Here is a 9,904-nt window from a genome sequence, read left to right on the forward strand (position 1 = left end):
ATATTTAGAATTCCACAATAGAATTTGGTTTGCAGGACCGATTAATCAGAGGAATCGGCGTGTGTATGTGTGAGAGAGAGAGAGAAAAAAAACCTGGATGTGTGTCCCGACCCGCTCTTCATGGTCCAAGACAAAGCTCTAAGGGTAGTTTCTCCCTTTCTGTGTGTGTCACCATGGTAACCTTGCAGCTACTCCACAACCCTTCTCTTGTGCCCATGCCACCCCGTGCGTACAGTAAGAGGGCCTGGGAGGGGAGGGGGGGTGGCATAGGCTGTGTCAGCTGTGGATTCAACACTGTACCACCACCACCACTGCACCCGCCTACCCCACCCCAGCGCCAACCCCCCCTCCTCCCATTACCCCACCCAACTGTGTGTGGGGGGGCAACTTTGGCTTTGGGTAGCTTAGCTTCATTGCCTCTCTCTCTCTCTCTCTCTTTCTCTCTCTCTTTCCCCCACTTCTCTCTCTCTTTCCCCCACTTCTCTCTCTCTCTCTCCCTCTATCTCTGGTGTTCTGTGGTGCTCTGCTCTCCTGTGCTCTGCTCACCGCCCGGCTGTGCTGTAGACATCGTGGGCACACTGCGGCCTGATGAGAAGGCCATCATGACCTATGTCTCCTGCTTCTATCACGCCTTCTCTGGCGCCCAGAAGGTGAGGACCCCTCTTCTCTCCCCCTGTGCCTCTGTGGCTGGGCAGCAGCCCACTCTTTCCTGTGGGGGGCGCTGCAGAGGCCAGGGAGGACACTGCCACAGGCTTGATGCTTTCACCCCTTTCCTTTCAACATGCCTCTTCTCAATAAACTGTAGGTTGCTCTGCTGTGCTCCCTGATGCTGCTTTGTCAGCCTAAATGTGATGTGGCATTCGATATATAACTTTCTTCACAAACCTGAAGGATAAGCCACAGATTTTTTGACATGAGCGGTCTGGATCAACAGCCATTACCTAAAAAGGAGTAATTATTATTTTGTGTCAAAAACACATTCAGAGGGAAAGCCCATTGGAAGCACAGCAGAAAGCCAGAATGTATATTATTGTTGTCTATTATTATTGTTGTTTGTAAATGCAGCTTGATAAAATATGTATTGTGTCAGGAGTTGGACTGTTAAGACTATTCAGTAATGTAGTTTTAAATGCTTTCTGTTTCAGAATGTAGTTATAATCCATAGACAGCAGGAGGAAGTGCATTAAAGCGGTACAGCACAAATGGCTTTAACAGCCTTGTTGTAAAGCATGTTTCTGAAAGCACAGTGTGTTTCTCGTTTTTATAAAGGCAGCATCCACAGGGTTGGACTAACCAAACAGTAGTTGTTGACAGCATGATGCACTTATCTGATATGCAAAACATTTGGGATTGTTTTTATAACCCACGCTTGCGGTTTGGTGTGTGTGTGTGTGTGTGTGTGTGTGTGTGTGTGTGTGTGTGTGTGTGTGTGTGTGTGTGTGTGTGTGTGTGTGTGTGTGTGTGTGTGTGTGTGTGTGTGTGTGTGTGTGTGTGTGTGTGTGTGTGTGTGTGTGTGTGTGTGTGTGTGTGTGTGTGTGTGTGTGTGTGTGTGTGTGTGGACATAACGGACAGTGTGCACACGTAAGTGAGGGTATGAATTGTCAATGAGTGTGTGAGTGTGCATGGTCTGCCGGTTACTGACTCACCTTGATGCGTCATGCTGAGGGATTGAGTGTGTGTTGCTAGCTCACTACATGCCCCCATTTAGACCCTTGGTTTGTGTGGATACTCCTGAAACGCTGCCTCAGGCTTCTAAGAGCACACATGCAAATCTTTGCTTGAGCTGTCTGTCATAAATCCTATTGGTTTTGTAAGTGCCTGTCAGTCTGCCCAAAGGATTCCCCAGCAGTGCTAAAGGCATCCACAGCTGGCAAGCCAAGGGAGATTTGGGTGGGCAGTGGCCAGTCTGCATTTGATTGCTACTTACTTGTGTTAACTAGTGCTAGCTGGGGGTGAGGGCAGGACTGGGCCTTATGACAGACGGTGGAAGCATTGCTTCATGTCCTGTGTGGAGACCAGTGCTCTTCTGTCAGACCGTAGGAAGAAAAAATGGCTTGTGGATTATTCTCACAGCTGTTTCATTAGTGTGCTTTGTTGTTACTGGATTTTATGATTATGTAATTGCTCAAGTATTGGATTCTTAAAAGGGAAATTCTGATTCATTTTGACAGGTGAGCAAACAGATAATCTTTGGCTATAGTCCTCATGTGGATAAAGTATTATCTCGGAAATGTATTCTTTAGTGATGGGTTATGTGAAAAACTGTTTCCCCTAAACTTTACTGACTGATTCTCATTTGTGATAGGCTGAAACGGCAGCCAATAGGATCTGTAAGGTCTTGGCTGTCAATCAGGAGAATGAACACCTAATGGAGGACTATGAGAAACTGGCCAGTGATGTGAGTACATTTCTGACTTTGCTGTTTTTGATTTGTTTTGTTTTGTTTTATTACTCTGCTCACTCGGAACTTGGTTTTACCTGTATGCTTTTTCTTTATTAAGAAAATGGATATGTGAAACGATGGAATGTCAAACAGTCTGTTGTCAACCAAAGATTAACAAGGGGGATTATATTTTTACATTGAACACAAACATCCTCTCTCCTGCTGTTTTTTAATCTCCCTTCCACCACCCCCTGTCCCCCTCTTCTAGCTGCTGGAGTGGATCCGCAGGACCATCCCCTGGCTGGAGAACCGTGCCCCGGAGAAGACCATGGCTGAGATGCAGCAGAAGCTGGAGGACTTCCGCGACTACCGCCGCGTGCACAAGCCGCCCAAGGTGCAGGAGAAGTGCCAGCTGGAGATCAACTTCAACACGCTGCAGACCAAGCTGCGCCTGAGCAACCGGCCTGCCTTCATGCCCTCGGAGGGACGCATGGTGTCTGTAAGTCCCTCAGCTGCACACAGTCCTATCAGCACACCGGACAGGACCACTGGAACACATGTTTGAGCACAGTGACTTTCAATTGAGTGACATTCACCTGCATGGATAAACCAGTGGGGTTCAATAACAATCACTGTAATATCAGTGGTCATATTCAGAATGTAGCATGTGGCCTTTGTGGTAGCAGCAGTCCTGTTTTGCTCTGGGCGAGCTCAGTCACGGTGGTTTGTGAGAGTGGATCCTGAGCCTCGGCTTCTGTTCTTCTCCTGCAGGACATTAATGGATCCTGGCACAAGCTGGAGGGGGCTGAGAAGGGCTACGAGGAGTGGCTTCTCAATGAGATCCGCCGCTTGGAGAGGCTAGACCACTTGGCTGAGAAGTTCCGTCAGAAAGCTACTATCCACGAGTCCTGGACCGATGGTGAGGAAGTCTTCCACCATCCTCTGTCAACACTGTGTTTGCCTCATGCCCAACTGGGGTTTCATGTCATGAACTTGAAACATTCAAAACATTCAAAACATCTGAACAACTGCTTTTGTGGGCCATATTTGGGTGTTTAGGTAAAGAGGCGATGTTGACCCAGAAGGACTTTGAGACGGCCTCCCTGTCTGAGGTGAAGGCTCTGCTCAAGAAACACGAGGCCTTTGAGAGCGACCTGGCAGCACACCAGGACCGGGTGGAACAGATTGCTGCCATCGCCCAGGAGCTCAAGTAAGACTGAGGGAGAATGAGGACTGGGGAGGCAAGGATGGATTCAGAGGGGGGTGGGATGGATGAAAACCAGTTGTGAGGATGTGAATCCCTGTTGTGTTGAATACTGTTCCCCCTGGTCCACAGTGAGCTGGACTACTATGACTCCCCAAGTGTGAACGCACGTTGTCAGAAGATCTGCGAGCAGTGGGATATCCTGGGCTCCCTCACCCAGAATCGCAGAGAAGCTCTGGAGGTAAGACTCCTCAGTCTCCTCAGTTCCACATGCTCACACAAACCATTTCCCAGATTCTCCCTCGACATCCACGCTGCCTCAGATATGTATCCAGGGAGACAGATTCTCACATGTAGGCCATCATGACCAGATGTAATGAATTTCAGTAGATATCCCCCTTCTGGTAGTTATGTATGTATGTATGTATGCAATATATATATATATATATATATATACACATTGTATTCCTCCCTTTATAAACAACGGAGTTGTGATGACACGTTAAGCCTTGAATGCCCCTCGGAAACTCCCTTCCCCTGGACAATCCCAATGCTGGACTATTGAACTTTCTGTCACTAAATCAGGAATAACGAATTACCATAACGGATACGTAATCATCCCACCTCTTGTAACTTTCAGCTCAAGTGCTTAACACCATGTCTTACTCTCTACACCCGACTATCATATGCATTTGTCATGTATACAGACCTTACTGTCATGTACTGACCCTAGGCAGATGGGTCAGGCCCTTGAGTCGTGGATCTGCTCGAGGTTTCTTCCTATATATATCTCCAATTCTAGGGAGTTTTTCCTCGCCCCTGTTACCCATGGGCCTCTCTCTTGCTTTCCTTTTCTTCCTTTCTTTCCGTCTTTCTCTGATTGCCTACATTCTGTAAAGCGCCATGATACATGTGTTATGTTTTGGCGCTCTATAAGCACAATAAATTGAAATTGAATTGAATTGAATAAGTTGAAAAACCGCTTTCCCACAAACAGCGGACAGAGAAGCAGTTGGAGTCCATTGATGAACTGTACCTTGAGTATGCCAAGAGGGCAGCGCCTTTCAACAACTGGATGGAGGGAGCTATGGAGGACCTGCAGGATATGTTCATTGTGCACAACATCGAGGAGATCCAGGTGCGACGGTTTTAATAGCCTTTTCTCTGGTCACTTGGAATGGTGCACTGCCCTACATAGAATCCTACTAGCCTCAGGAGACTATGCACAATGCTTTGAGTTGTATTCAGCCTTGTGTGGAGAAGACGGCAATCTATGTCTGATAACTATGTGTAAACTGCTAGACTCTAGAGTAGTTAGGCAAGTGGCTGTTAACCATGGGACAATCACTCTAGTATTATCAGATAGATTTGCTTTCTGAGTCACAGCAACTGCGTAGAGGAAAATCACAATATGTTAAGTGTTTTAAGATTGACCGTCTTTGCCCCCCACCACTTACCCCTCTTTCTCTCTGTCCCATGATTCCTTCCTCATCTGTAGGGGTTGATTACAGCTCATGAGCAGTTTAAATCAACTCTCCCTGAGGCCAACAAGGAGCGGGAGGCCATTCAGGCCATCCAGGCTGAGGTGCAAAAGATTGCCCAGTACAACGGCATCAAGCTGGCTGGAGCCAATCCCTACACTTCCATCACTCCCGAGAGCATTGACAACAAATGGGACAAGGTAAGTGTGTTTGAGCTTAGCGGAACATTCAAAAAAATACCACGCTAACAAGTACCCCCTCACACACAAACGCACAGTCGAGACTGCCACTGATTTATTGCTGACTCTGGTGCCCTCTTGTGTTTGACATGTGCAGGTGCAGCAGCTGGTGCCCCAGCGTGACCAGGCTCTCCAGGAGGAGCTTGGACGCCAGCAGTCTAATGATCACTTGCGGCGCCAGTTTGCCAACCAGGCAAACATTGTTGGACCGTGGATTCAGAACAAGATGGAGGTAAAGGAAAACAAATGTGTTCAATCTGATTTGAGTTTTATATAGATTAAGTTTTATATATATATATATATATTTATTTATTTGACCGATGCTTACATATGATTGTGTATTGTAGGAGATTGGTAGGATATCCATTGAGATGAATGGAACACTGGAGGATCAGCTGACCCACCTGAGGCAGTATGAGCAGAGCATCATTGAGTACAAGCCCAACATCGACCAGCTGGAGGGAGACCATCAGCTTATTCAGGAGGCACTCATATTTGACAACAAATACACTTCCTACACCATGGAGGTACATAGCTTAGTTGCTGTCAGCTCTGCTTCCCCCTTTTTTTTATCCTTTCATCTGAAATCCTCTGTAAATTGTAACTGAGTACAATTTTGATGCAGCACCTGCGGGTTGGCTGGGAGCAACTGCTCACTACCATTGCACGCACCATCAATGAGATCGAGAACCAAATACTCACACGCGACGCCAAGGGTATCAGCCAGGAACAGCTGCATGAGTACCGTACTTCCTTCAACCACTTTGATAAGGTCAGAAGAGCCATCAGTGTGTGTGTGTGTGTGTGTCGAGGATGGAGAGTGTGCAAGTGGCTACTCAAGGTTACCTTCATCTGGAATTCCAGATTGTATGACCAAATAAATGTGCTTTTCAAGTGTTTGTTTATGTAGGTCAGCTGATAAAGAATAAAGATTTGATTCAGTCGTAACCCACATACTGATGCTTTTGAAATGTACACATGTTATTGTGAAGGTCTGAAGTGAAGGACTTAATGTATGACATGTAATTGTGTGAGGGGGGGAGGGAGGTGGACCAGGGTAGAGGCATGCCAGCTGCCAATCCTTCACCTAATGCATCCCCTGCACATTCTTTCATCTCCGCACCATAGTCTGAGACTTAAGAGGACAAGCTGAACAAGGACACCCCATTTGAATGCTAAATATGTCTGCATGCATATTGTCTTCACATTAAGACAGAAAAGTACTTTGTACTTAGCAGTAAAACAAATCTATGTTCTGACCATAGGAGTCCATGTTTTAGCTAGTGTGTGAATGCTTCCCAGGCAGTAAGCCTTTGTTCAGTGTTTAACATCCCATTATTTGTCTCCATCTTGTCTACCATGGGAACTGCATCTCTGTGCATGCTGTGATGTCCTGTGATCACCTGACCACCTTCATCCATCATCCCTGAACACTGCTGCCCTCCCCCATCTCATGACTGGTCCATCACCTTCCTGATCACTTGACACCTGCCCTGTCACTCGTTGGTTGCTTGGTCGCTGGAATGATTTCCAGGACCACAGTGGTGCTCTGATGGCTGAGGAGTTCAAGGCCTGCCTGATCAGTCTGGGGTACGATGTGGAGAACGACAAACAGGTAACATATGGCGTCGGAGCAAGTTCCTGCTCCTCAGGGGCAACTAGCCGCATGCTACACTTTCTGATGGGTGCTGCTGCCCCCCTTGCACCTGCAACGTCCACACACTCACACACTTGCACTGGGGCCTGCTACTGCTCCACCTGCTGGTCTGTTGGGGTATGCCACTTGGTTGTGGTGCTTTTCTTTAACTCTGCTGTTTTTTCCCCCCTTCTCACTTTCTGCTTCCATAACTCATCTCAACATACCCTTCCTGGCTTTACTCCTCCTCCAATACCAACTCTCTATCATTACGTTTTTTATCTTTCCATTCCTTTGGCTGGCCCTCTTTCCATACCTCTATCCTTTCATCCTGTGCATCCCTCACTCCCTGCGTTAACAGAAGCGCACAGGGATGATGGACTCGGACGATTTCCGCGCCCTGCTGATAGCCACCGGCAACAGCCTGGTACTGCTGCTTTCTCTCCTCCTTGCTCTCTCTTTCTCTCGCTCTCTCTGATCTCCCTCTCCTGCTCTGCCATGTCTTACTATAATGCTGTTTACACATTACTTTTTCATGTAAGTGCTAATATCCACATCAATTTAAGAATACAGAAGGTTGTTATTAAAAACGAAGAATTTTCCTGAATCGTCCTGTATGGCTCTTCTTTGCGTCAAACTTGTTGATGTGCAGGGTGATGCTGAGTTTGCACGCATCATGGGCATTGTGGATCCCAACAACAGTGGAGCAGTCACCTTCCAGGCCTTTATCGATTTCATGTCCAGAGAGACAACCGACACCGATACGGCCGACCAGGTTATCGCCTCCTTCAAGATTCTGGCTGGTGACAAGGTAAACACACTCTTTGTTTGTGTGCATGTGTGTTTTAGAGGATGATGTGCTCACTCACTGGGCAGTACCAAAACATACACGTAAAAAATTTTCTTTAATGAAATTATCAGAATATGATGATGAGAATTGTTGAGGTTTCATTAGGCTCTAATGGTTACCATTGCATAAAACAATAAATGCTTTGTCATGGTAATATGGATAAAGTGAATTGAAGTGAATCTATATGACCATATAGTCATATATAAGTATGTAAGTGGAAGCATCACTCTGGAGACAACTTGTAACTGTATCTTGGTGTAGTCAAACCACATATACATTAAGTGTTGTAATTCAAAGCTAGTAAGAGTGCACAATTCCATGATCTATAGATCTATACTAACACCCCCCCCTCTCCACCCACCCACCCCAACAGAACTTCATCACGGCAGATGAGCTGAGAAGAGAGCTGCCTCCAGACCAGGCCGAGTATTGCATTGCCCGCATGGCTCCGTATACGGGCCCTGATGCCACCCCTGGAGCCCTGGACTACATGTCCTTCTCCACCGCGCTCTACGGAGAGAGTGACCTCTAAAAGCACACACGCCAGGGGGAGACACCAGCTGTGGATCGGGCAGGGTGAGGGGGAAGAGAGGGGAAAAGAATGGTCAGGGGGGAGGGGGGTGCTTATCGAGGCTTGCCATGTTCAGAGCAGTTTATCACCTGCTTCTGGGTTCAGCGGTAGCTCTATATTTTAATATTTTTTTTTGTTGTCGTTTGTTTGTGTGTTTGGAGGGAAGAGGTGGTAGGGGAGGGGCCTAAGCAAATTTGGCAGATAGAGATCTGGAGATGTCCAAGGTTTAGACAGTAATAAACAGAATGATTTATGGATGGAAGAGAATTATGGAGTAACAAAAATGTCCTGTGCCCTCACACAACCCAATTTGCTGGATAAGTGGAACTTGGACATTTAACCTCAACCTTTTAATTTTTTTTGTCTTTTCTCCTGATTTTTTTATTTTTAAATGCTCACTTCCAGCAAATGTGAGTTAACGGGTTAAGTGCTGTACATACTTATTTTTCCCAGTATGCAAAATACATTCAGATAACACTTGGCAGGCTTTTAGGGCTTCTGGATGATCATAAATTAAAAAAGTATGAAATAGTAAAATAAAGACAGCAGTTTCATTTTTGCAGAGTACTGTAGATAGGTTTGCGTTAAGACTAAGTTTAAATTCTTCTCTCCTGTAGAACCTTTTTCTTATGACTGTTGAATGGTACACATGCGTGGGAATGCCTAGGACCTCTAAAATGCCTTGGAGCGTCAATCCATACTAAACACCTTCTACTGGCTTTTGACTTCAGTTTGCAGTTTGCAGTATCCCTCCCCTAACCCTTTCCCTCCTCCTTTGTCATAAGTTAGCATCAAGTTCATCCATGACGCCCAACCATCAGTGATGAATTTGTGAATGTCCATGTTTGTCGGCATCAACAAGCTAAGCAAATGATACTGGCACTGAAAGATGGATTTGAATAGCAACCCCCCTCCTGCCTTAAACATAACAATGAGAGACAGTCACCACACCACCACTTGAAAAGGTGGGGAGAGTGAAAGAAAAGCTTAAAAAGTAATGTGCCTGGTAGTGGCTGAGGCCCTGCTCTGTCTCTATCTCTTTCTGCCTCCCTCCATCCTTCGGAGTCTTGACCCCCACAGCAAAGGCCAGGGGCGGAGAGAGGGGAGGAGAGACTAGAAGGGGCGGAGTTTTAACATTCCATATTGTCTTAAAGGATATTACTGTATTCTGATCTATGCAATCATATATATACAATGTAAACCATGTTCTGAGGGGGAAATGGAAAGAATTGATATGTTCAAAATGATTTCCTGTGATATCAGTGAGGGAAAGGGTTGGAGAGGTCGTGGCAATGTTTGGAGGGAGAAAAAGAGGAGGAAAAGAAGACGTTGACTAAAAGCCTGTTCTTTTTCCTGCCAGGTTGGAAAGCATTGAACTTAAACAAAAATCGTGACTTTCTTCATTTTTTTGTACTCTTTAATATCAAACCTGATCTGCTGTACTGGTTTGTTTGCTAAGAAACAAACAAAACCTGCTTTCTGTCTCAAGTGAATTTCACATGCACACATAAAGTTTCCTTATAAAATATTACCACTTGAA

At 46.0% G+C, this 9,904-nt stretch overlaps 1 protein-coding gene across 2 annotated transcripts in view; it reads left to right on the plus strand.

Moving 5' to 3' along the window:
- The window catches only part of actn4 (actinin, alpha 4), a 35,673-nt gene extending 25,769 nt beyond the window's left edge, over positions 1-9,904 (plus strand). Inside the window, exons 8-21 of one of the 2 annotated variants that reach the window (XM_076281849.1) lie at positions 565-650; positions 2,306-2,398; positions 2,652-2,882; positions 3,155-3,302; positions 3,443-3,593; positions 3,720-3,828; positions 4,585-4,725; positions 5,086-5,268; positions 5,405-5,539; positions 5,655-5,834; positions 5,933-6,079; positions 6,842-6,922; positions 7,596-7,754; positions 8,167-9,904. In XM_076281849.1, the coding sequence (XP_076137964.1) occupies positions 565-650; positions 2,306-2,398; positions 2,652-2,882; positions 3,155-3,302; positions 3,443-3,593; positions 3,720-3,828; positions 4,585-4,725; positions 5,086-5,268; positions 5,405-5,539; positions 5,655-5,834; positions 5,933-6,079; positions 6,842-6,922; positions 7,596-7,754; positions 8,167-8,325 (2,003 nt within the window). In that variant the 3' untranslated portion in view covers positions 8,326-9,904. The remainder of the gene's footprint in view (positions 1-564; positions 651-2,305; positions 2,399-2,651; positions 2,883-3,154; positions 3,303-3,442; positions 3,594-3,719; positions 3,829-4,584; positions 4,726-5,085; positions 5,269-5,404; positions 5,540-5,654; positions 5,835-5,932; positions 6,080-6,841; positions 6,923-7,595; positions 7,755-8,166) is intronic. The other variant, XM_076281848.1, reaches the window with a different exon arrangement.

Source organism: Alosa pseudoharengus, unplaced genomic scaffold (genome assembly GCF_046254945.1).
Source record: "Alosa pseudoharengus isolate Yale_2024_CS ecotype anadromous, Long Island Sound unplaced genomic scaffold, YU_APseudo_1.1 YU_APseudo_1.1_scf_13, whole genome shotgun sequence".
Lineage (NCBI taxonomy): Eukaryota > Metazoa > Chordata > Actinopteri > Clupeiformes > Clupeidae > Alosa > Alosa pseudoharengus.